Source organism: Idiotropiscis lumnitzeri, chromosome 4 (genome assembly GCF_059441095.1).
Source record: "Idiotropiscis lumnitzeri isolate Australia: NSW breed Sydney's pygmy pipehorse chromosome 4, RoL_Ilum_1.0, whole genome shotgun sequence".
Classification (NCBI taxonomy): Eukaryota; Metazoa; Chordata; class Actinopteri; order Syngnathiformes; family Syngnathidae; genus Idiotropiscis; species Idiotropiscis lumnitzeri.
Window position 1 is genome coordinate 14,916,804 of NC_142394.1, and position 26,203 is coordinate 14,943,006.

At 41.3% G+C, this 26,203-nt stretch overlaps 1 protein-coding gene across 1 annotated transcript in view; it reads right to left on the reverse strand.

Moving 5' to 3' along the window:
* Positions 1 to 523: 523 nt before the first annotated feature.
* LOC148338267 (ATP-binding cassette sub-family C member 5) overlaps positions 524 to 26,203 on the reverse strand; it is a 34,163-nt gene continuing 8,483 nt past the window's right edge. The window contains exons 4-29 of the mRNA XM_088292873.1: positions 24,653 to 24,800; positions 23,628 to 23,861; positions 22,365 to 22,538; positions 21,906 to 22,053; positions 19,986 to 20,134; positions 19,683 to 19,790; positions 18,559 to 18,912; positions 17,396 to 17,467; positions 17,189 to 17,313; positions 17,040 to 17,112; positions 16,702 to 16,905; positions 16,425 to 16,550; positions 16,027 to 16,135; positions 15,762 to 15,946; positions 14,413 to 14,559; positions 13,093 to 13,222; positions 12,624 to 12,777; positions 8,889 to 9,017; positions 8,485 to 8,671; positions 7,003 to 7,092; positions 5,984 to 6,173; positions 5,755 to 5,914; positions 5,044 to 5,122; positions 4,846 to 4,959; positions 3,477 to 3,641; positions 524 to 1,481 (exon numbers count right to left, since the gene is read on the reverse strand). Of these exons, the coding sequence (XP_088148999.1) occupies positions 1,389 to 1,481; positions 3,477 to 3,641; positions 4,846 to 4,959; positions 5,044 to 5,122; positions 5,755 to 5,914; positions 5,984 to 6,173; positions 7,003 to 7,092; positions 8,485 to 8,671; positions 8,889 to 9,017; positions 12,624 to 12,777; positions 13,093 to 13,222; positions 14,413 to 14,559; positions 15,762 to 15,946; positions 16,027 to 16,135; positions 16,425 to 16,550; positions 16,702 to 16,905; positions 17,040 to 17,112; positions 17,189 to 17,313; positions 17,396 to 17,467; positions 18,559 to 18,912; positions 19,683 to 19,790; positions 19,986 to 20,134; positions 21,906 to 22,053; positions 22,365 to 22,538; positions 23,628 to 23,861; positions 24,653 to 24,800 (3,847 nt within the window). The 3' untranslated portion in view covers positions 524 to 1,388. The remainder of the gene's footprint in view (positions 1,482 to 3,476; positions 3,642 to 4,845; positions 4,960 to 5,043; positions 5,123 to 5,754; positions 5,915 to 5,983; positions 6,174 to 7,002; positions 7,093 to 8,484; positions 8,672 to 8,888; positions 9,018 to 12,623; positions 12,778 to 13,092; positions 13,223 to 14,412; positions 14,560 to 15,761; positions 15,947 to 16,026; positions 16,136 to 16,424; positions 16,551 to 16,701; positions 16,906 to 17,039; positions 17,113 to 17,188; positions 17,314 to 17,395; positions 17,468 to 18,558; positions 18,913 to 19,682; positions 19,791 to 19,985; positions 20,135 to 21,905; positions 22,054 to 22,364; positions 22,539 to 23,627; positions 23,862 to 24,652; positions 24,801 to 26,203) is intronic.

Below are 26,203 nucleotides of genomic sequence, written 5' to 3' on the forward strand. Positions count from 1 at the left end.
CGTGTAAAGAGGGGGGCGGAGCTGTCAAATGATCACGACCTGGTGGTGTGTTGGCTCAGATGGTAGGGGGAAATGCCGGTCCAACCGGGCACACCCAAACGTATGTGAGGGTTTGCTGGGAACGTCAGGCAGAATCCCTGTGTCAGAAAGAGTTTCAACTGCCACCTCTGGCAGAACTTTGCACACGTCCATGTACATCATAGACCATGTTTCGTGACTCCATTGTTGAGGCAGCCAATCGGAGCTGTGGTCGGTGTCTGTCGTGATGGCAATCCCCGAACCCACTGGTGGACACTTGCGGTGAGGGTTGCTGCCAAGCTTAAGAAAGAGTCCGATCGAGCCTTTTTGGCCTGTGGGACTCCGGAGGCAGCTGACAGGTACCGGCTGGCCAAGCGGAATGTAACTTTGACGGTTGCTGAAGCAAAAATTCAGGCATGAGAGGAATTTGGTGTGTGCAACAAGAAGTAATTACAGTACTGTATATGACATACTGCATTGGACACACAAATAAATAATAATCAAATACAGTGACAATAATACAATAAAATTTTTATTGGCAAACAAAACAAAACAATTCCTCTAAATGAACTCAACCATTTACAAAAAGTACACATTGGAAGTTTAAACTGTGTACAAAAGGCAATCTGGAAAATGCAGCAATGCAATCAAAAACATATTGCACTCATCATGATTGTTTAGCGCGGTCATACAGAATAAGGCAGACAACAATCCTCAGCTTTTGTGAAGACACGTATTGACTTAGCTACAGATAAACACACTGTACTGAACATGGCCTTACAAACAATAGGTGCATAATTTGAATTCCAGCATCTAGATTAAATAAGAGGAACAGTTTCAGCATAACAGTACCAATATGCAGTGTTTAACGACATGGCTAATTGCAACATGTACATTTGCACAGCTCTAGGCACATATTAAAACAGCTAAGTAAAACCTTGTACGAGACTTAAGTGCATCATAAACATGGTTCCTGAATATATAATTTCACTCTAACTAAACTGAAAAAAAAATAATCATTACTGACATTATCTTTGAAGGTGAAAAGAACTAAGAAGTGGTCCTCTAGGTGGCAGAGGAACAACAACAACAAAAAGAAAAAAACACGTCAACATAAATTCAATAAAGTGCCACAGACAGAGATCTTTGCTCTGTTTCATTTGCAGTTTATCATTTGGCTTGCAGGTGTTGTGGAAGTAAAGCAGTCCTTTGTACCGGTGGCGTTCAAAGAAACATGGTCCCAGGATCTTTGGTTTTTGTTATGAGTCACATTGTCATTGCTACTATAACAACCTACCATATTTTAAACCCCACGTTAGGGTTAATTAGTTGTATTCGTTTTGTGCATAGCATGCGTATTTTCCAGGTTTTCATTTGCTTTGGTTTTCGGACACCTCGATCATGGCTCTGAATCTGGAGTTTTCGTTTGAAAGCAAGGCAAGGGGATGGTCAAACTCCATAATCTGGAAAAAAAGAAAGATAATTAGAACCGTAACGCAAAAAAAAAATCAAAATTCAAAGGACTGTAAAAAGCAGTGATTCACAACTTCATTAGGGTGCTTGTGCAGTTTTAATGTCATTGGTCAAAAATGATTTAATTGGACAAATAATGTATCTTTGTTCATCTCTGCCAGTGGTGGACAATGACTCTTCTACTAGATGGCAGAACGTATCATACACCTGTTGCCACTCACAAAAGAGCGAGCGTTGTGGGCCCAGATTCCCTCTGGGTAAGTAAATATATGAGCAAATAGACATGAGAACGTTAGTATTTCAGTATGCATGTGTTTTGTGACATGTTTGGTGGTGGAGGAGGTTATGATCCGAGGAGGTCATCAATATTTGTCAACAGTGGGCATGTGAAGCCCCTTGAGACTTTCTATTTGATATGACTTGACTAATGTGCCATGAGACCTTTCAAATGCAAAATACATGCATTGGCTCAGAAAATGAGGGGAGCCGCTTCCATTGAATGGCAAACAAGTTAACTGTGTTCCCTCCCACAACGGCGCAAATGGCCATTTCTAATTGCACCAGCAACAAAAATACCAAAACAAATAAAACTCCACCCATGCACTTCTGGCATGAATATAGAAAAGTGTAATGAAACATGTTAAAGCAGCCATCTCGGACTACATGCTAGTCATGACACTTATTAGCCTCTTTCAAAGTTATTAAGCAATTCAGTGGAACGGCGCAAAAAGTGGAAATGGCTATGGCTGCTTAGCAAAAATATTAATAAAATAATCTTAATCAAATAAAGTAAATATTAGTTTAATATTAATTATACCAAGCAGCTGCTAACATACATAGATGATGATTACCACAAATCCACCTAATTCTTGCATGTGTGACTCTTTACAGCGTCAAGTACGGTCGCTGTCTTGTTTTCTGGCCGGTGGCGACTTCTTTTTTTCATTCTACCTTCTCTACTCATCAGTCTTGCAACGCCGGAGGCGGCTCTTTGAGCTGCAAGGTGAACTAATGCAACAACAAAGCCAGTAAATGTCTATCGGGATTCGTAGAGGGCCAAGACAAAAGCAACACTGGGAGCAGATATTGGATCTCCATTCATCAGGTGACACGACACACAGAAATAAGTTAAAGGTGTAAAGATGCACACAATAGGAGCTACCTTTGCTTCTGCATTATTATTTCACAGCAAAATCATCCAAATTGGTTTTGTGAAGTGGGTTGACTTCTGAGATGTTCCAATTTCACATTCAAACAACATAAAAACCTTGAATTATTCCTGTAAGGTGTTAAATAACATTTCTTCGCTGTTGGGCGGAACACTTGTAAATCCGAATCAGGATCATATTTTTCCACAAATTGATACTATTGGTCTGACCCCACCTTGTCTATTATTTTCATGAGTTGTTTACCAATTTAAAACTGAATGTTTAAATTAAGAAGAATTGTAAAACCGCGCCTCTTCTTGTGAGCTGTGCAGCATGATGTCACCTCAAGAGTGGGTGTTTTGTTTTTGACAATAACGAGTGAAAATAATAAGCCTGTTTTGCTATAAGTGAATAGCACTAATGTAGTCCAGAAAGAATAGTCAGCCATAAACGTAAATGGGGGGAGATTAATTTCCGCCAATGTTGCAAGTTCAGCTTCTGGTTCTGCAGTTATTGCCACACTTTTTTCAGTTTTCCTTAGCAATTAAAAAAAAAAGAAAAAGCAATAGTTTATCTTTTAGATACCAACCAAGTTAAAGTATAACATGACATTTTGTTTAATTTTTGAGGAATATTTTTCCAGAACATTTTGATTACAAACTGGAGCACTTTTAGACCGTTCCACTGTACACTGCAGAAGCTTTTTTGCTCCTTGAAAAAGTCTCATTAGCGCCATAATTAGCATCCAGTCTGCTTGAACACATGATAATGGATGTAAGTGTACAATGCCATCCGGTCTGTTTCAACGCACTAATGGCTTTGGAAATGGTGCCGCACCTGGCCGTTGTCCATGACCATGACCTTGCTGCAGTTCATCACAGTGTTGAGACGGTGGGCAATGATGAGGCGCGTGCAGCTGCCAAATTCACAGCGAATGGTCTCCTGGATGAGGCCGTCGGTCTCGGTGTCAATGGCCGCTGTTGCCTCGTCCAGCACGAGAATCTGAGACAATGTGGCAAATATTTAATAGCATATGGAAAGGGAATATTTTTAATTGCGTGTCTAAAAAGAAATATTTTATCTGCTTATTTGTGGAAATGTATGTTACGTAAGATTAGAATTAACCCTAATAACTGCAACCCTGCCTGAGTTTCACCATTAATGACACAATCATCTCAGATGGGAAACGGAGGCATGAAGATCTCTGGAGGGAGTATCAATTTCCAGAGGTTTCCAATATAGCCATAGAAATTGCCAGAGTAGTTGCTAGTGGCTTTTTATCCCAAAATATTTTCTTTTTATTTATTTTGTATTTTTCTTACAGGTACTGTTAATAATAGGCCAGCATGGTGGAAGACTGGTTAGTACGCTTCACAGTGAAGAGGTCGTTGGTTCGATTCCAGGCTCCGGCCTTCCTGTGTAGAGTTTGCATGTTTTCCTCGTGCCTGTGTGTTTTTTCACCGGGTACTCTCACATTCCAAAGACATGCATGGTAGGTTGTTTGAATGCTCAAAATTGTCCATAGGTATGATAGTGAGCGTGGATGGTTGTTTGCCTTTGTGTGTCCCGCAATTGGCTGGCAACCAGTCCAGGGTGTCCCCGCCTATTGCCCAAAAGTCAGCTGGAATATGCTTCAGTACCCCCGCAACGTGACCCTCGTGAGGATAAGCGGCCAGCACAAAGGATGGATGTTGATAATGGCAAAATTAAAAAATTTGCGTCAAGAAATAAAATGGATTCTAAAGCTGAATTGAACAGTCATTGTAATAAAATGATGTTATTTGACATGTATATATGTACTGGACCCTGCATAGTGTTAGTTGTTCATAGTCCATGCAACAGCAGTGACTTGATCATTATGTCAGCAAAAGCAATACCATTTCATGAAAAAGAACCACTTGCCCCCTCCCCTGAAAAGCAAATTTGAGCCACTGTGTGAGAGCTTTTGTATTAGGACACCTGGGAACAGTTTTAAATTGTGAAAAAATATTGCACTTTTCTAACTCGTTAAATAGCTGCAGTTATATTGCACGCCACTAGGGGACAATGTTGTCCCAGGATAGCTGCTCCCTCACTCCAGTGCTCAGCATATGAAAATGTGTTGTTGTTTTTTTTGAAATGATAAACCTCTAATAAAAAACAGCCCCTTGAGCTATACGTTCCAAGAAGTGACTTAGCGGTAAATGTGGAATAGAACAACTAGTACCTTGCTGTTACGCAGCAGCGCTCTGGCCACGCAGAGGAGTTGGCGCTCGCCCACAGAGAAGTTCTCGCCGTTCTCCGTCACCTCGGATTGGAGGGAGTGAGGCAGCTGGCTCACCTGAGCAGGGTCATGATCACACCGAATGTCAATGGAGGCTTATTTGCATTATTCCCACGTTTTGCATGGTGTGTCATCACCCACCATCTCTTTGATATGGGTCTTCTCCAGCGCTTCCCATATCTGTGAATCTGAGTACTGATCCCATGGGTCTAAATTGGTCCTGGTGCACAAACACAAGCCCATTTAATATTAAGACACAGTGTTCCAATTTGTGGCTCTCCTGTTCTGTTCCAAAAACATGCCGGGCGGCAGCTCATTTACGTCAGTTTGGTAAACTCTGACCAGTTTCAGATTTTAAGTATAGGGCTTGTCATTTTACGCCAGAGTTCAGTTCCTACGGTAAGTGAGTTAACCCTCATTTGGCTTGTCAGAATGTGTCATAACCTTCATTAATGATAACGGCGTAGTAAAGTCATGACTGCATTGCATTAAAAACATTTCAGTGCCATAAACAATCAATGAAAAACCTCAAGATAGGATATGGATAGGGACCGAGCCCTGGCGCGTATAATGAAAATCCACAAATAATTGACAAACCCATAGAAAGTTTCGAATTGTCTATCGATTCCACAAGATGGTGGAAGCAATACTTGAATTGTTTTGGCCTGAGCACAAAAATAGCAAATAGCACGTATTCTTACGCCGCTGCACAAACTAGTTCATCGCGTGCCATTTGAAATCTTTTATGTTTGGACAGTAGTTGCCAACCGAGGACCTCCATAGACTAAAATCTATTATCATCAGATAGCAAAGGTTGAACTTTGCTCACGCAAATAGTTCGGAGTGAATCACCTGACAGTGCCGATGAAGAGCACAGGCTCTTGAGGGATGATAGCTAGTTTGCTCCGCAGGTCGTCCAGGCCGATTCGAGCAATATTGACTCCGTCGATGGTGATGGAGCCTCTCGTCAGTTCCACTAGTCTGAATAAAGCCAGACCCAGAGAGGACTTCCCTGTGGAGGAGAGGGCGTCAATACTATGGAATAGACTGATTTAAAAAGTGAATGATGCAAGGTAACAACCTGATCCGGTGCGTCCCACGATGCCGATGGTCTCTTCTGGCTGGACGGTGAAGGACAGACCCTTCAGCACCAACGGCAGGCCGTCGCGGTAACACATGTCCACGTTATGAAAGGTGATCTTCCCTTGCTCAGGCCAGGATGTGGCGGGAGCGTTTGACTGGCTCTTGCATGGTGCTTCACTTTCTAGCGACTGAGACAAATAAGAAAGCACGCATGTGAACATTCATTCATGACACGCCTAGATAAGTTGCTCATGTAATAGTGTACATATGAGAAATGGGAGTCAGGAATGCGTAATAAGTTGTTTGGTTTGTTAATTGACTGCTGTTTAAGAGCATCACTCCATTCTTGAATCCAGCCCACAATAGATCTAAATTATCAGGAGACCAGTTATTGTGCGATTATTATGCAGTTATTAACAGTCACATACATCAATAACTTCATTGAAGGTAATTTATGCAAAAGCTTATACCAAAATGGTTGCCGGTAGCCCTTCACTAAGTTGCAGCTATCAATTTCAAAAAGGTTGGTGACCTCTGATCAAAAGGATGAACTCTACAAAATAGTTTTAGTTTTTCATGTTTTTGTGATGATGCTAAAAGACTTAAAGCATCACAAGGTGAAAGTATGGCCCTGAAAAAAATGAAGTGTTCAAAGGAGGAGATGCTTTGCTTTATGTCAGTTTTATTATATCATAGTTAATGTATTAAGTCTTTATAAATCGTTTAGGTTTCATGATGACAAATGACTTCACTTTACATTATTTCCACGGTATGTCCCACTTTGCAGGTTCTACAGTAAGAGTTGACATGTATGGTCACCCTTGCCAGATTTTGGACTAATCCTATCACGCTCAATAGGCATTTTTAATAACGGGCAAGGGGCTGAGTGTTGAGTGTGTAATCCTGCCAACACGCAAATAAACATTACCTCGAAAACCTTGTTACAGGTATGTCGGGGCATGCCAGGAACCTGACGACTTTTGAGTACCGGGGTACATCGGCATACTTGTCACTTACCTTTATATAGTGATTAATCCTCTCTACTGATGTGAAACGAGCTTCCGTCTCTGTGAGGAGCCTGACAGTGAACTGAAACAAGCCCGTCAGCTGCAGGTGAGATGAAGCAGTGAGGAGAAAGAAAGGAAGAGAGAGAGAGAGAGAGAGAGAGAGAGAGAGAGAGATGAAGGTTGACGATTGACATGCTGCTGCCTTAATTATTATTAAACACACTAAAGCTACCCATCAATTAATACAGATATAGAGTACAGTAGCTGAGTCGCCCGGGACGTACAATATAAGGCAAAGGTGCCATACACTACGGTATGCCTGCACAAACATCGTAAGTCAGGTGAGTGAACCACTACAACACCAGTCGGATATCCACAGTAAATAAATGTTGGCTATTCAAATCGCTAGACCTGGAAGGTCCGACTAGGGAAGAATTGAGAGAAAAAAAACATTGAAGACAGACACAAAAAGATTTTTGCTTGCGCTGTATGTGTAACTCTATCAATCTGAAACTGACCAGAATGAATAGAAACCATTACACTTGCTATCTTTTTTGAAAAAACATTTTTTTTTTTTTAGAAAAACGAGCAAGTGTAATTCATAAAGGCTATTGTTCACATGGAAACAAAAGAGTATGTGTGTGCTGAGCCCATTTGAACTCTGCTGCTAACCAGGCAGATTAAATAAAGTGTGGCAAGAGAGTTCTTGTGCAGTATCAAAAGTGATCTTGGGCCCACTGCACAGCATTTGCTGCTGTATGGTGTGCGGTTACTGGTAACTCATTTTCATGAGTGGCTGCCTGTTGACCGCTGGCTTTGTTGTGATCTAAAAAATTAATTGCCAGTGAACCCCGCCGCAAAGTCGCAGATGTAAGAGTCAATCAAAAATGCACATCAGCTACAGATTTTCTGCTCAATTCATACGCGACAAACACAATATTAATCAGAAAACTGTTGTGGGGGTGCATCAAACATATTAATGTAGTGAACATTTTGACTTGACTTCCCCTGTTAGTCCACAAGGCTCTTACTTTGTCACTTATTCTGCCCAGTTTTGCTGCATTTCTCTATTTTTTTTTTTATTTTTAAACCATATGTTCAACTGACATCATTTGCAACATACCAATAGCATTATTTAATATTATTCAAAAAAGGAATAAAAAAATAAAGGCCTCCCCAAACAGACACTTCCCCACTATTATAAAAATAGGGCATAGTGTAGCTAATTATTCATGTAAAATTCATGTAAATAAAATAAGGCTTATTGTCAAGTTTAAAGAACAAGCAAGCGACTTGTTTGTGTTATGACCTAGTTTCAAAGCTGCCATGTGACTGCTGTGCACTCTTGGCTCAAGTTGTGCCTTTAGTAAGCTTTAAATGGACGGCGCCTATCACTCTAGCTACAAAGAGTATTCCTGCAATGTAAGACCTCATTAGTCATGTGGGAAAAGTCTCCGGTGTTGATTGCGGTGTGAGGGACGGGCTTCCAAACCTGCACAGCATACGATATGGCCAAGCCCGCGTAGGCAGGAGGTATCTGCTGGTGCATGAAGACAATGAGGAGAGCGACGGCGGTGATGAGCGAGATGCTGATGAGGTCGAGGCGCACGGCCAGCCAACGCATAGCACAGCTGAAGAGGTAGTTGGAGGCTTGGTTATTGTCCAGCAACTCCTGATATCTGCCAAACAGAAGCAAAAACTCCTTTCATACTTGCTCGCTCAGGGCAAATCTTTGAGTGGGACATTTGGGCTGTTTCCTCCTTTCATTTGGCTATTTTACGAACCTTGGAGAAATACTACCAGCAGAGATAAAAGGAAAACTTTAAGGATCTCCACTGGGGGGGATAAAAGAAGTAAGAGAGAGGCTGCTTGGCAGACATTATTTAATAAGCTCACCTTTGGAGGAAGTCACGCTTCCTTCCGTAGGCGTGGATGGTGGAGAGGCCCTGGAGGCTGCTGGTGATGTGGGAGGTGAATGGCGACTGGCTGATGTTCTCCAGCCGTTTCAGCTCACGAATCAAAACCCTGACAAATGAAATGGGGAAAAATAGACATACATTTCATTTACTTTTGAATCATCTGGCAGAATCCAGTTTCAGCGTCTCATAATACATGCGGGACACTTTAGATTGTGTGGGTGTGTCACAAAGCAGTTACTTAATTTTTTCCAAAGGTATTAATCATGTACTATAAATAATGTATCTGGGTTCATAAATCTATGTCAGTGATGTCTAGCAACTAAATGTAGTTCTATTAAATGGCAGAAGGTACAATTAAGCTGGTTCGCCACTTATGGCTATTCATACAACAGCATAATATCAACTAAACTTGCCAGATTTCACATTGACGAAGAAACATTTGTAAGTCAGTTGTAACCAGATCATCATTATGTTTGTGTATATGCATTTTGTCACTTAATATATCTTTTATATGATATAATTTTGCTCTTTTGGTGGTGTGCAGTGAGACTTTTGTCATGCAAATTATGTGACTTAGCTCTATAAAGTAAAGCAAAAGTCACTACCCAGCGACTCAAGCAAAAAATAAAATGTGCATCTTGCTTGTGATTGGAGCACTCTGTGGTCCCTAAATTTCACTATTGTTTTGTTTAACAGTCAATGTCAGAATGTCAGGTGTGAAGTTCCGACCATCCGACTCACATCACCCATTTTGTTGAAAGTAATTATTGCTGTCTGATAAGAAGATAAGGTAGCGGGCTGTTTCTCCCATCCAATAAACGTCTGAAACGTGCATTACTGACTGTTGTTGTATTTTTTTTTCCACTTCATTTAAGTGTTGGAGCTGGGACTTGATCATAACTGAAATTTTGACTTAATTCTAACACAAAACAAAACAAAAAATGACCAAAATCGACTTCACTGTGTTGCCTTTGAGGTGGAAAAATGCAGACTTTTCCAGGCAATATATGATTTGCCTCGGATCTGAGAAGTACCGGTAGACAACTTGACACATCAGCGCTAATAACAACATTGAGAAATGAGGGAATGGAGAAGCAGCGATGACAACTGACTGGAGCTTTTCTATCCTTAGATGTTTTTCCTGGCAGAGTTCATATGTACTACTCTGAGCATCATCACACACTGAAGGCCGAGCACTGGACTTCCAGAGGGACACCGGACACCACCATGTAGCGTGAGTGAGCTTTATTGACTAAAGGTGGGCGGCGTCTCTTGTCTACTTTTAGAGGCCCGACTAGAAGGTCTCACACAAATCAATTGCTTTTCTCATAAAAGCCGAGAAAAGAGAGGCAACGAACATGACGCTTTGCCTCTCGGAAGCGTTGATCCTGACAAACATGTTTACGCTCTGGGCAGTTTCATTTCAGAATTTAATAATAATAAAAAAAAGCTGCTTTAGATGTGGGTAATTTCGACAGGAGTTTGATGCAACACGGCCACACGTCTCAGGAAGATCGCTTTAAAAATTGCCAAGGGTGATCATTACTTATTAGCACGACGAGATCCCTCTTGAGTGAAATAAAAATCAGTCTATCATGTCTTTTTTAAATTGAAGTAAGGATAACTGTATCAGACCTACATAGAGAAAAAAACATCAGCTTGTAGAGTTTAGTTGTTATTCGGAGGCCTGAGCAGTGATTAGGAGCACGGCTGTAAGCTGACATCAATTGAAGCTCGCCTTCCTGACAGCCGTTGGCGTACACATACAGTGACATTTATAGTTGACGCCGCCTGATACTTATCTGCTGATGCAAAACAAGGCGCTATAAAAAGGTTGCTTGATAAATTTGCAGGGCTGAATGCATCATTTGGAGACTCCGACACTACAGGCATTTTTACAATCACATTGTACGTTGGGGACAATCAATGAAGAAAGAGGAAACTAGTTCTTGTAGACTCTTCCTTCTGAATGGGACATTTCAGGAAATTTGCAACAACCATGTTCAGGGGAAATCACTCAGCAATGCCTGAAGAAATACATGAAATTGATCCAAAGTGAGAAATTTGTCAAGCATTCAGGATCACAAAGCATTTTTTTGCATTATACTATGATTACCGCAAAGGAAAATCATGATAGTCAACAATTACAACGAACATTTTTGGAGCCTTTTGAAAATAGTCAAAGAAAGAAACGTTTATTTGGGTTTAAAATATACATTGCATTTGATTTACAAGCATTCGCCTAGCAAAAGCCTCCGAGTATGATGGCCTTTAAGGGACAAACAAACTTTAACCACCCAAATTTGATTTTTTTTTTTTCCGAATTGAAATACGTTTTGTGGTAATGAATACCTGCTCTCGTTATTTATTAAATGCACTAAAAGTTGTGATTCAAGAATCACCAATTACATGAATAATAATTTACATATAGAACTGATCAATCTAATGTGTATTTGATTATGATGTGCAGTATCCAAACTCATCTAACCAAGCCAGCAACACGTTTTTGAAAAATTTGCCATACAATCAAATAGTTATGACAACACTGTCTAAAAAAAACACATGGTCAACACGGACATGCAAAACAAAAAATACTGTGATATGCATGCCAGGCTAGTAGTTGACGAGGTCACTAAATGGGCCATATGCACCCAGTTTGTAGTCGCCAGTACACCCTGAATGGTTATGTTGATTAGTCAAATAATTATATGCATTCAAGCAGCGTAGCAAATTAATTTGCTCGAGCATTATCGATACTTAAGCCACTAGTGAGGTGTGGCCTTACAGACTGAAAGGAGTTTGGCAGCATACAAATTTGGGAAGACTAAAATAAAGGTTTTGGAAAATGATTAGGTTACTTCAGTGTCTCCATAAAAGCACAAACCCAAGAATGTTTCCAAAAATGTCAATCTCCATATCCCAAACGGCTCCAAAATGCCAACGTTTTTATTGTTTTGATTACTCAAAAAAAGAGTATTTCTGGCCGCCCTTTTTTGTTTTGTTTTTCACTTGAGCTTAAAAAGGCCCATTGGAGAATTAGTGGATAATTGATTGTAATTTAATTTAATGTTCAATTTCTCACAGCCAAAACCATTAATCACTATAACACCAGAAGCAGAGATCTTTCATTTGGTGTACACCACATAGTTCAAAGAAGAGACTGTGACCTTTTGCTACATAATTGATACAAGTACTATTTTGGACCGTGGTCAGTACATTTCTGCAGGATAAGGAGGGGGAACGAGGACAGAAAAGAGTTGGTGAAAATCACCAATCATTTTGTACCATAGATGCATTTTGTTTCTGTCTTTCCTTTGATTTACATCAGCACAACAGCAGAATCAGTTTTATAACATTAGAAACCCTTGCAGCTTTCCAAAGATACCAGCGAGCCCTTGATCAACCGCGACTGCACAATTTGTGCAGAGCTGCAGAAAAAGAAGCGCCTGTCTGCTTTAAATCATTTACAACAGAGCGAAAGCTGTGAAAAAGGAAACCAGTTACTGATAGCAGTTGGCACGCTCACAAATAAAGATAACAACGCACTTACTGCGCTTTTACTCCCTCTGAGAGAACTCGTGCATCGAAGCTATCTGCATTATCTAATCCATAATCATGAGATAATACTCTCGGCTGGCCAGTTTTACAAGCCTTTAAGGTTGTCAAACTAAAACACTGGCGCAGGAGAGATGAGAATGAGGGTCTGACTGACCTGGAGACACGGTTGACGAGGAAAAGGAAGGCTCCCAGGGGCACGATGGAGATGAGGAACCAGGGAAAGACGATGCCGACCATAGCCAGGCAAAACAGCACCAGAGTGAGGTTCTGTAGCAGCATTTCAGCTTGCATGGTCAGACGCACATCCACTTTGAAGAGAAAAAATAAACAGCCTAAGAAAAAAAACGCTATATCGTGGTTCATGTATTGTAGGTTCAGTACATTGAAGCTTTTTTTTTTATTGTAGTACTTTAACTCTATGTGGTGTTAAAGTGAACATCACTACCACTGCTAGTTAGAACAAATTGTAATCGATAATTTGCCTTCCAATGTCTTGATGGTTTGTCTACTCTGTGCCCTGCAATTGGCAACCAGCGCCAGTTTCTTGAGTCAGTTGGGAAAGGTTCTTCCCATTGAGAACATGCCAAGTTATAAAGGACATGATCACACATAGCCAATCTCACCCTCATCCATGTCCCTGGAGAATCTGGTCAGGATGCGGCCGAGAGGTGTGGTGTCAAAAAATCTCATGGGGCTGCGGAGGATTCGGTGGAACAGCTTGTCGTGGAGCACGGAGGCTGCCTTCACTGTGCACTGTCAACATAAACACGGGCGTTGGAACACCATGAAAGGGGATACGTGGAACTGCACAGCTTAAAGAAACATATGGACGCTGTCGCGGCTGGGGTTAACACAGTTTGTCACATTCAACACACACAGCAAGGATATATAAGGATTTATGCTTCTGATGTTTCTCTGCTGTCAAATCCTCATCTGTAATGACTTACTCTGACACTGACATAAAGGCTATGACCTTTAAATCAGGAGACATTTTACCGTTTGAGCAGAAATTACAAGTGGCGGCGGAGAACAGATTAATTCTATCAATAGAGTATTCAACACTAGCAAGGTTGTCATCGCAGCTCGGGTGGGGGAGAAAAACACATGAACCCTCTTTGAAACATGAGCAATTTCAAGTGGCATGCATTAGCACGGCGACTTAACCTCTTGCAGCGCAGCGCCAGGGCAGGTTAGCTGGTAAATGAGGAAGCACACTCTAAGGTGCAACCACTGACACATCAACTGGAGCCATTCTGAAGCTGTGAAAAGTGACGGATGGAAAAATGGATTTGGCACAAAGGCATTATTACTAAAATTACAGCGACTACAGAAGCCAGGATAATTGACAAATAATTACGCAGGAGCAAAATTAAAACTTTAGTAAAATGAAATAAATAAAAAGAATGGATCCACTTTTCAAAGTAATGCGCCAGATTTTCTTGGCATGTATTAGAATAGTTGGACGTGACAATTTCAAGACAATTATTGGACTTAAGTAATGCAGCACTTTTATGTAACACACAAAGGATGAACTGCAGTGGATCCTCGAGTTACAAACAACCTTTTTTCCAAACTCTTAAAGTTTTACACATATCTTTCACAGGAATACGGCCTCTAGTGTTGATTCCATGTTTCATTAAGCGAACCGTCTCAGCATGGATCTGTGCTGTGCTTCTTAAGAACGGGGTCACGGAACAAAGTTCGTAACTTGAGGTATCGCTTAGCTTCCCCAACCCTGGTAAAAATTTGTCAGTGTTATTTGTCTTCATTGATTGGCTCTTGAAGTCCTGCTGTCGTTTGATATCAACTGACGCACTCAGGCTCAATTTTGAACACTCAGTGATAAAGTTGGTTCCGTGCCCTTTAAAGGGCTGAAGCTTGTTGGTTGTGGTTGGGTATTAGAGTGTTAAGCATGTGAGGAAAGCACTGCGGGGCTCTCTTACCTTTACAAATACCAGGCCTCGTATGGTTTTGAGGAACAAAGCGGCGCCCATGGAGATGACGTAAACGGTGGAATAGAACTGAATGTGTGGGTTGAACCTCATGCTGTCCTTCGCCATTGTCTCATTCGCTGAGATTAATGAAGAGTTCTGGGGGGGGGGGCATATGGAGCAAGAAATTAATAAGGTTGAGTAAATTAAAAAAAGGAAGAACAACTTTTTTTTGGTCCCATGCTGTGAAATTTCTTCCTAATTAACGGAGAAAATCACACTTTAGTAAACAAACAAAAAAAACCCCATCAAAATCACTCATCGCCGCAATGCTTTCATTGTGGGCGCATTTCTCAAAAGCTGCCATCTGCTTTGCAGCACATCTGCTTGCTCGACGCTTGCGCTTGTTTTTAATTACGCTTACCGTTGAGCAGTTATTGTATTTTATTTTACTTTCCTAAATCACCTCCATTCAGAATAATAGGGCTCATGGGGCTATCTTGGTTTCCTGACCAACAGTGTTTTTTATTTTGCTTGCTAAAGAGATACTGATTGCTCAAGGACTAAAGGACATTCTTTTTAGCAGCAAAAATGGGGCATTTCAATGTTAAAAACACATCTGTGACTCCTAGAATGCATTTGAACTAAAGCTGGGTTAAAAAAAAAAAAATCAATTTATCGATTTTATTCAATCTTCCTTTTCATAGCCTGATATCGATTCATAAAACCATAAATTGATGTAACTTGCTTAAAATTGGAAAACCTGTATCTTTTCGAGGTAATGTCAATCCGCCACAAGATGGCGCATATCTCTAATATGAGGTCAAGGACACTCATCTGTTCAGGATCGAGATCAAACAGGCAATCTCAACAAAGCAATCATATAAAACAATGATTAACTCACTCATATCAGTATCTAACAAGCTGCTTGCTTGTTAGGACAACAATATGTGCGTGTATATTGCTGCGAGGAGATGTTTTTTATTGAATGTTATGTTGAATGTTGAGCTCCGGTGAACAAAGCCTTTGCTTGCTTCGAGTCTAGGCCGCAATGCAAATGTGCTATAAAAAGCTCTTGTAGCTTAGCTATGTCTTGGGAAAGAACACTATTTGGTTATGTTGGATCACACTTGTGATCAAATGAAGCAATCTCCCATGAAAATCATATGAAACAATGATTAACTCATTCGTATCAGTTATCTTAACAAGGTGCTCATTCCCAGCAACCTCTCAAAATCTTTCTTTCGTTGCTCTTTATATTGTTACAATAAAGTGTACATGATAGCTATACTTAACAATTGAGCAATGTAGTTTATGGTGCAATAAAAAGAACACAATACAAGATCAAATATCCAGCTCACCCCGCTGCCCTGCCTAATCCAGTGACTCAGCCACCAGTTGCTGAAGGCAATGCTGCCCGTGGTGCCAAGGAAGAAGATGACGTTCAGAATGAAAATCACCGGACCTCCTGTTGCTCTGATGTAGGCGGCGTACACGGGCCAAGCGACAGCGCCGGAACCCTTCTCTTCGGCTTTCATCAGTTGTTCTGAGTTACACACACAAAAAAAAAAAAGATGATATGTAACATGTGCAAATGAAGAGTGAGACTACGTCCAAGTCTTTCACCTTTTTTGCTCGGTGGCTTTTGGTGGACCTTGGTTATTTCCTCAACGTGGCAAACCTTTACGGCAGTTACATTGTGCAGTATGTTTTTAAAATTCTCTCTCATCCGAGTCTATGGAAATAAGAACAGAGGAAGAACTAAGACGAGTGGCAATATACATGGCAGCTGTGACAAAAACATCCATTGGCTGATTTAAACAAATATATCAATGGCAGGATCTTTAGCAACCCTCCAGTAAATCGATGGAGATGTAAAAAAGGAAAGGCCTGATTTGTATAAACATTTTCAAGCTACGGGGTCTTTCTTGGTAGTGTGACTTTTTCAGCTTGTAGTGTGATTTTGTAACAAGTGAAGGTGCCTTATAGAAAAGAATATCTCTTTTTGATGCCCCAAGCCTTACCTCCTGTTGCATACTGCTGAACAGAGCGGCATAGTCACGCTCTTTAGCCATGAGCTGAGCATGAGTGCCGTGCTCGGCTATCTGCCCGTCCTTCATGAGGATAATATCATCGCATTCTGGCAGGTACTGAAAAAAGGCAAAATGTAAATGTAGCATTGATTCGAATGATTAAAGTCTTCCCGAAGGTAAAACTGGAACAAAGTGCCATATGCCACCAGTCTGTCTGTTAATTAAATTTGGTTTGGAATCATTCCCATGCAGGTTGCCTCTTCCTCACCTGCAGCTGGTGGGTCACAAAGAGCACCGTCTTGCCTTTGGCGGCTGCCTGTATTGCCTTTTTGAAGATGTGAGAGCCCACGCACGCGTCTACAGCGCTGAGAGGGTCATCCAGGAGGAGTATAGGGCGCTCGCTGTAGAGCGCCCGGGCCAGGCTCACTCTCTGACGCTGGCCCCCGCTCAGGTTCGCTCCTCTCTCTCCAATCTGCAAAGTAAGAAAATTCAATCCTCTTCATGCCGCTACACTCAATTTAAAATCGGACCTACTTCTCCTTAGTGGGTTATTTCATTTTGTAGCACAAAAAGACCGCAGACAAAAAAAAAAGCACTCTGGAATACCTCAGTCATGTCTCCATAAGGCAGCTCAGCGAGGTCTGGAAGAAGACAGCAGGCCTCCAAAACAGAATTATATCTGAAGACGGATCAAAAATGATTCGTGATTTATGATCACTTTGACTGCTTCTGGTACTCACATCCCCATAACTTACTTGTTTTGCTCAAACTCCTTCCCAAAAAGGATGTTCTCCTTCAGGGAGTCATTGAGGATCCAAGCTTGTTGGGACACAAACGCAAAGCCTCCACTAACCGCGACGTTGCCTTCTAAAAGGGTCATCTGTGACGCACGGAAAAGGTCATTACGTTAAAAGATTGAAGAACAACTTGTAATTGATACAACGCCTGCATTCAACTCTTACTTGTCCCAGTAGTGCTGTGAGAAGAGAACTCTTCCCACTTCCAACACCACCGCAGATCCCAACCAGTGAACCCTAGACAACAGACAAGAATAACATTGGCAACTCAAACCTTTTAAATCACAGCTGTTCAACTCAAGATCACGGGCCAGATCAAGCTTTCCACAACATTTTATGTGGCCCACATAAGACTGCCACAATCTTTTTTTGACTTCCGTTCCGAAGCAATTATTCTAAATAATTACCATATCAAATGTAGAGGTAGCTTAACTGCCACACGCATGGTCCATAAACAGTGTCGCTCAGCTTCTGGCAAGCGGACATCATTACGAGCATTATTCTCCTGGCAGCAGCCCCCACCCCAAAAAAATGTCATTTAAATGATTTCCAATTTTGGCTTCCGACAATCAGCAAAACATTCTAATGTAACAAAAAACGATTTATGTGCCCAACTGCGCTTTTTTAGCAAGTTCCGGGCGCTGTGAATAGATGAGTTGCTCACTGACGGATTGAATGTATGCAAAAATGCAATGAGGCAAAGGTGTGAATGCAGCAGAAAATGCAAAATGTGTGAATCTTTCATATTTACAAGGTCATCTGTAATTTATAAAAAATAAAAATAAAAAGGTGATGGGAGTTTTAAGTACAGTAGTTGAGTTTTGTTAGTTGAATACATACGTTTTTTGTTTTTCTAAATCAATGAATCAACGTTTTCAAATGTAATTATTTTTTCCTGCAGTTGCCCAGCCCGAGTACAAAGCAACATTTCAGCAACCACTCTCAGGTGTTGGGATGGAGCCAACGTAAAAACAAAATCTTACTACAATGTGAAGTGCTTTTACAGTACAATTATTTACACAGTTCAAAATGTTCCTGTTCTCCCTGTCTGTGTTCCTTATTTCCTAAACAAAGACCCGCTATTAATGTTGCACTTTCCTAAAAAGAAAAATAGTTAAAGAACAGTTCTCCGTTGCTGCATCAAATGTGAACCAGACCATGTCGTTAAAACAAGTTGTTCAAGTGATTTTTGGCATAGTATCGTTGCACGCCTAGGGATAGTGTGGGTTCACCGTTATAATTTAACTGGACCCCTGAGGGCAACCAAGGCCGAGGTAAAAACAAGCTTGAGACTAAATAAGACATCTATTTGGATGTGGTTGTCATACCCTCTTTATACGCAGGTCAATACGGTGTAGGGTCTTATGCAATGGAGGCCGGATGCTTTTCGTAGAGGAGATGGTACTCTGGGGACTCTCCTGCTCCATGTTGGTGAGGAGACTCTGGGCATTGGGGTTTTCCTTCTGGTCTTTGTTGTCCTCGGTGGAGATATACAGGCTGAGCCTCTCCCGGCGCAGCAAACGTTTCATCCCCCCACATTGCTTCTTGGGAGGCAGATTAGGCTTGGTGGCCGGGGTTCGCGCCTTTTCCCACGCCAGTGTGGCGTCCTGGAATTCCACCGCATTGCAAGGGTCTTGCATTTTGATCAACACGGCTTGTCGGGTGTCCATTGTGAAAAGCCTCTGTTGAGACGGGAGAGCTGAGATGACTTAAGATGCACATATAGAGAAATTTACTTCATTAATCACAGGGCGAAATGAAGAGACTTCAAGAGGATTCTGAGTAGGCTGAGGAAGCGTTGTGATATCACGAGGGTTCTGATGTACGAAAATCCCAAATAGCAGATGCTAAATTGCATACTCCAACACAAGTTCTTGAACATTTTAGCGCAAGTACCATCTAAAAAAAAATTACATGCAAGTACCACCATAAAGACCAACACTTAACAACAGCCCCAAGTGTCCATGAGTTTTAATTTCTTTAAAGTATATTTAATGGTTATTTATCACTCTAAAATTGTGCAGTTTCAACTTAAGCACAGTTTAAATATAGGAAATGTAAAATAAAAAAAAAAAAATCAGTAATGATTCCATTAAAATATAACAACAAAAGAAGTTAAGAGGGAGATGTGCTAAACGCTATCCTGCATTTAAAAATTACTCTGTGGACACCCTACATAAATTCCATTCTATTTTCAACGTAACGCACACAGTGTTAGCATCACGACACTGCGCATAAACAGAATGTCCTTTTGGTGCTTTTGCTTACTTAACCCTTGCTGGCTCTGTGAAAATATGTGCCACTAACATGTGACTTTTGCCAAATATTTGTAACACAAATGGGAGTGCTGACTGACTTCAAGTGTTATCAGCATCAATATGGGGAGTTAGCAGGGGATGATTTAAGCACAAATTGGGCACCACAGCAGATGTAATACAAGCGTATTCCTCACCTGGAATCTTTTCACTGCCACAGCGCCCTCTGAAAGGGCTCTGACAGCCAGGGGCGTGACCTTCAGGGCAAAGGTCATGGAGTTGAAAACGGCAACCACAGTGAATGCCTGTGTGTGGAAAAAACAGTTTTTCTATTGATGCTCTCCTGAGGCAAGGTCATGTCATCATAAAAACTGTTATTATAACTCTGACAACTCATTAATATGTGTATCCAATGCGGGTTCCTATCAGTGATAGTACAAAGTATGAGAATCATTCAAATACAGTTAAAAAAAGGCTGAAAGTTCTTCTTGTGCAAATACCTCTGCTGCAGTAAGGTCATAGCCTAGGGCCATGTGCAAGGTGAACGTGCACACGCTGGCTATCACCACGACGATAGGCGCCACGCCCACTGTGAGGCTCTGGATGAGACCAGCTCTTTCCAGTATTCCTCTCTCCTCTAACCTCACCTCTGTTGACGAGACAGAAAGGAAACATTTAAGGCAAACATCCATTTTGGATACTGTTGATCCTTGTTCAGGATTGCAGGGAGTTGCAGCCTGTATCAATTGGCTTTGGGCTAAAGGCTGACTACACCATGGACTGGTCGCCAGTCAATCACAGGGTGTATAGAGACACTGAATAGGAACTGAATTCAAGTTGCCAGCACTGAAATCAGAAGAGTGACAAAATGGCCGCCCCTGTCATGGTTAAGAACATGCGGATTTTATTGCTTCATTCATTTTCCACAAACGCAATATTAATCAGGATGTCATGTCACTAGTGGGCCTGGATAGAACATATCCTTGTGAGGACATTTTTGGGGTTGACTCCTCCTTTCATAACATTCAGCATTACCCCAAACATCAATTATAGGACCCCTCCCACTCCCCCTGTTTTTTTTAGAGGCAGCCCTCTCTCATGCACGTGTGCTTCAGTTTAGAATGTAAATCTAATTGGATACAACGATAAAGTCCCTCCTGAAAAATGGAACAAAGGGCCATATGTTACCATTCTGTTCCGGATTTCAATTTGGTTTGGAATCATTCCTGCGCAAGTTGCCTCTTACTTGAAGCCGGCGGGTCACAGAGCACCGTCTCAGTGCTCACCTGCATAATACACTGCTGTTGCCAATGGTGAGTACAGATTCCCTCAACAGGATGACTAGGGGCACATGTGATCACCCACAAAGGCAGCATGGATTGTATTTTCCCTTGTGGAGTCAGTACTTCATTAGCAAAATCCTGAATTACACTTTTCATTTCGTATGCGGATCCGTGTGTGCAGCGGACACATGACCAAACCAAAATACGCACTTCAGCCGTTAATGTGTCCACAATTTCACTGAGCCATCCAGTATGTGGTGCTTACAAGAAACTATTACTGTTGGGTAATCTGTGCAACCAACAACCCTCTCCCCTTAACTTTTGCTTTGGCATGATAGTCTTTCAGACAGCATAGTCTGGCTTGAAAGTGGCAGATTTTCAGGGTGTTTATTTTAATTAGCAGAAATGTGATGAGGCGTTTTATGTATTTGTGGACACTCTGCTATAACACTTGAGTTGACCAAAATATATTCATGGTTTCAAAAAGGCTCTGTTCTGCTTCTTCCGGGTTTATACCTAAAAAAAATTGTATTCATTTATTTCTTTAACTGTGCTTTTGCTGCATCACCAAACACAAGGTGATCATCTTCCCTTCATGACACTGTAACCTTGTGGACTCAGGTGGCTATTAGGCTGAATGGCGATTAATCATCATTCCAACCAGTAATCGCAGGACAGTACTAACAAGCCCCAGCAGGCTAATTGAGAATAGCATTTAAAAGGGGGAGACCGATCCTTACCATCAAGCTACAGCAAAGGTCCTGGTGAGAAAAGGCCGTCACTAATTCATGCGCAAGTAGAGCGGCCTCGACAGTCATTCGCTGTATCGTAAGGCTCCAAATACCTTGCAAATTAACCTTGGGGCCAAGGGATTCAAACTGGCCTTTTCGATAGTGGGCGACGTCGGGAGATGACTTAAATGAGCTAATGAAAATGGATTTATGGCTGGGATTATCTTGCCAGTCCACTTAAGAGGATATGACTTTCTTTTCCAGGTGACAAATTTACATTAATCGGGACCTTCAGGGACAGCCGCTGAAATGAGTTGACGCCAAGCTTAATTAGCATGCGACAGCATGACTTTGCGTTCCTGGCCACAAGCAGGTAATCGCTGGCGTGCGATGACAGGAAACTCACTGTGAATATTCTGTGCAAAGGCATCTTCCCAACAATACATCTTGATGAACTTCATGGAGCCCAAGATCTCGTTCATCAGCCTCACGCGCTGGTCAGTCACCACCACACACTTCTTGCGAAAATATGCCGTCAGCCTCGACGCAAGCATCTGTCCAGACGGGAAGAGAGAGAGGTGGAAGGGATGATGATGACAAGAAAAATAAGAACCGGGAGAGGAAATGAAAGCAGACAATCACATTAAGCTGCATTGCAGGCTCTCCTACAGGGCCTGGTTGGATAAATGGCTTTCACATCAATACCAGTGGTAGCTAAGTCTGAGTGCAATCGGGAAAGTAGCTACAGAGTGGACAGAAGATTGATTGCAAAATACCTAAAGCTGATTAGTTTTTTTAGTTGGGTGCGCAGGATAAAATGAGATCGCTTTTACATAAAAATGAGATGATGTGAACTTCAACCTACCATAGCGGGATAGAAGATGGTGAAAATGGCTGATCCAATTAAAGCGGTGGGACCCAGGAAGTAAGTAGTGTAGGTCAGGCCAAGGATGCCCACCAGGGGCCCCCCAGCCAGCAGGCAGCCCACAGAGACGGCCTCATAGAGACGCTGGCCATCGGCGGAACAGATGTTGATCAACTGGGGAACGAGCACAGTGAAACATTAAAAACAACACTTGTACAGTAAAAAAAAACCTTTCATGGCACTGATGACAACTTGCACTTAAAATGTCAAATTCTGGACCGTGAACTGTCATAATAGATGACATGAGCATCACGTGAGCTATCAGTGCACCTGTCTCGACTCTTTTAAGCCAGCATGAAAAAAAAGACAGATGCATCATTGGGGGTGGAAAGCGGCCTCGAAATAGCCACTTTTTTCGTGGCCAACTTTACGTCATCCACAAGTGGAGATCTTCTCTCCGTTCCTTATGAATATACTTGGCGCACATCATGGACTCCAGGCAGCAAGTCAGTTATTCTTCTGCCGTGTAAAGCGCACGCCTCACCTATGCGGAATTTAAAAGGAATGAGAGGATTGTGTTCACGCTCACAAAGGCGCAAACACCCATTTCTAGCTGTGCTCGTCTGCGAACATTACAATAAAAAAATTTGACTCATAAGGTACATTAATGACATTTATTGCCTTTATTGCCATGTTATTTCCGATGTTTATTACCCGTTTTTGCCATTTTATTTCAGTTTTTATCATTGATCGCCAGAGTTTTGAATTAACTGTAATTTTTGCTGTTAAAAAACAAGTACATAATTACCTTCCTCCATCTATGACATGTAGCCGTTAAATCATTTTGATATGACTTCATACATTTTTTTCAATTACTGACTTCTTGTCAAAAGCACAAATAGTTGTTTTTTTTTTTAATGATGTATTGATATTATACGGGTTAACCTTTGATTAAACTTGTGTGACAATGAGTAATGTTCAAATAAAACTTAAAACAATGCCGATTGAATAAATGTTTTATTTGGGCCTCCATGCATCAATCACATTCATGCAGAAGACTTGTTCAGCCCTTGTCAAAGTGCAAAGTAATTTTAAAGTTTATCCATATTCCCCAATCTTAATGTTATATGAAGACTTCTCGAAAGCTTAGACAGCCTCTGTTCTCACAGGCAATGGAACCCAATAAGAGCAGAAATTAAATCTGCCTCAATCATCTTCCTGTGGTTCTCTGCTGACACGTACAATTCAGTGATTCTGACCTACCTCGCCAGGACTGATGTCTTTGGTGCTGCGCAGGCGGAGTATTCTGTTGAAGGCAAACGTGAGAGCCGCCCCGCGGAGGCGAGCCGCCGTGCGATAGTTGACGGCCCACATGAGCGCCAGAGACCAAGAGCGCATCAGCTCCATGGCAAAGATCCCGGCAACCAAGCAGAGTCCGTATTTCACGGAGCGCTCAGGGCTCTGGGAATATTCCAGCAGGGCTCGAACCAGGAGTGCCTGGGAAACAGGAATGAGGACGATAAAATAATAGTCCCAGAGCAAATAGCAATAACATGCTAGAGGACATTATAAACTGATGACAATGCTTTTGTTAATTGATATTATTCTCAGTGAGATGTAATAACTGATAAACTACTGTGAACATTTCCAGAACAATTTTGTGTGAGCTTGTGTGCTGCTAAATTCAGACAAATGAGCCATTGTCTTAGAACTAAAAACCTCTTATCGTAAGGCTATTAGTTGAGGGCACCACGTTACTCGTGAAACGTTCCGTAAATCAGCTTACATTACAAAGAGAAGTGGTACCAATGTAGTAATATCCTGTCATATGATTTTATTCAGAATAGGATTAATTTTGCCTTTTTGGGTTACTTTTTTGAGGGGAAAGAACGACGTTGTAAGAGAAGAAAATGAGAAAACTAGTCAGAATATTCATCATGCATACGGCTAATTTTCTTGCATACATGTGTGAATTAGATGCTTGGGTTACAGTATACCACCCCACACCATGCATGCAGATTGTGGAAGGCAAAAAGAATAGCATGACCAAAGCCTGACTCTGTGAATCTTTGGTATTAATAGAGGTTCTGCTTTCTAGAGGCCTTGTAATCTGACAATATGTTGTCACTTCAAAATCCAGAGCTGCGTAAAATGGGATAATTAGGGACAGAAAAAAAACAACAACAACACACTGACTTGGGACATCCTAATAGGCCAAAAAGCTGGAAGGCGTGCTCGACGGATCAGCAGTGTCAGGGGAGAAGAGGATTTGTTTGGGATGTACTCACGGGCCCAACAAAGCCTGCCACCATTGTGAGGAGGAGGGCAAAGATGGCCACCAGCATTCGGGTTTGGCAGAACCTCATAAAGACTCTTGTCAGGGACGCCCCCTCGCGCCCTCGGCTTTTTAGCTCGTCGTGCCACAGAGATTCCAGCCTGGAACACACAGCATAACCACTCACAATCCATTTTAACCAATAAATGACTCCATTCCATGCACAGATTGAAGTAATAAAGTTATTGATCTGAATTTACTTTAACGATGAGATTCTCATAGTATATCAATGAATGAAAATTGAACTAATAATTGACTGTTGTGCAGCAGGCAATGATGTTTTACAGCAAAAATGTTTTTATATGGATTATGAAAATGTGTATCATGTTTTACTTTGTAGTAGTAGTAGTATATTTATTCAGTCGCCATAAAGTAAAATAAGACACTATGTGGTGAGCGAATTGTCACAAGCAGAAGCAAAAGTTTATTTAAACCTGACACGTTTTTAATGTACATACTTACATTTTTTTTTTTACATCATACCAATTGCATGGCGGGCCAGATTAAATATTTTCACCACAGTCCTCGTGCTTTCATTCTTAACACCCTTTTATTTCCAGAAAGTTGAGCTGTGCTTCAAAAAGATCTGTCAACTTTCTTTCCAGCAAGCACAATAGGGAGCATGCTTCCGTTAAAAGGCAATCACAAAGACCAAAAATCACGCAAGAAAAATGCCAGCAATTAGGCGGAAATTAACATAAGGTTGACCCACACTTTATAATCAGTCTTCCATGAATGATGTAGCATGTAATTAGACTTTGAAAGCTACACACTTAAGTATTAAAGACGTGTCTAATGCACTTTTATTGCCGTATAATGTTCTCTAAAAGTGTGTAGAAAATCATGTTGGCCAGGTTACTAATGACTCTCCGAAGCAGCAGCATCCGTGCCGCCGCAGAGAGTAATTTACGCCCTAACGACTTTATTAAAAACCAATCAAAGGCAGTGAACATTAGACCAAGCTGACTCTTGCGCAGTCTGATAATTACTACTTGACGTCAAACGACTGGAAAGGACTAAAACGTGTTGCCGTCTCAGTAACCGCATGGCAGCCAATGTATTGATTTAAAAAAAAAAAAAGATAGAAAAACAAAAACCACTTCCTGGAGTAAAATGGAACTTCACAACCTTCAAAATGCACATTGCCAAGCTTCACAGTTCACACTGAAGAAACGACTTCCCCAATGGGATTAGCGTGTAAATGAACTCATGCAGCAGTTTAGCAGAACAGGAAGCCTTGTGTCTTAACACTTCAGTACAGCAACTAAAAAAATGTCTTGTATTTTCTTTCTTACTTTTGCACCAGCGATGGCAAAGAGTAAAATGGGATGATAACCATAGAATTGGAACGGAATTTTACAGTTTACAGTTACAGTTGTTAAAGGGTATCAATCAATCAAATTGTATTTATATAGCACTTTTCATACATAAAATGCAGCTCAACGTGCTAAACAATAAAAACATCCAAATTACAACAAAAAACTAAAACCCATTCGACCCACAC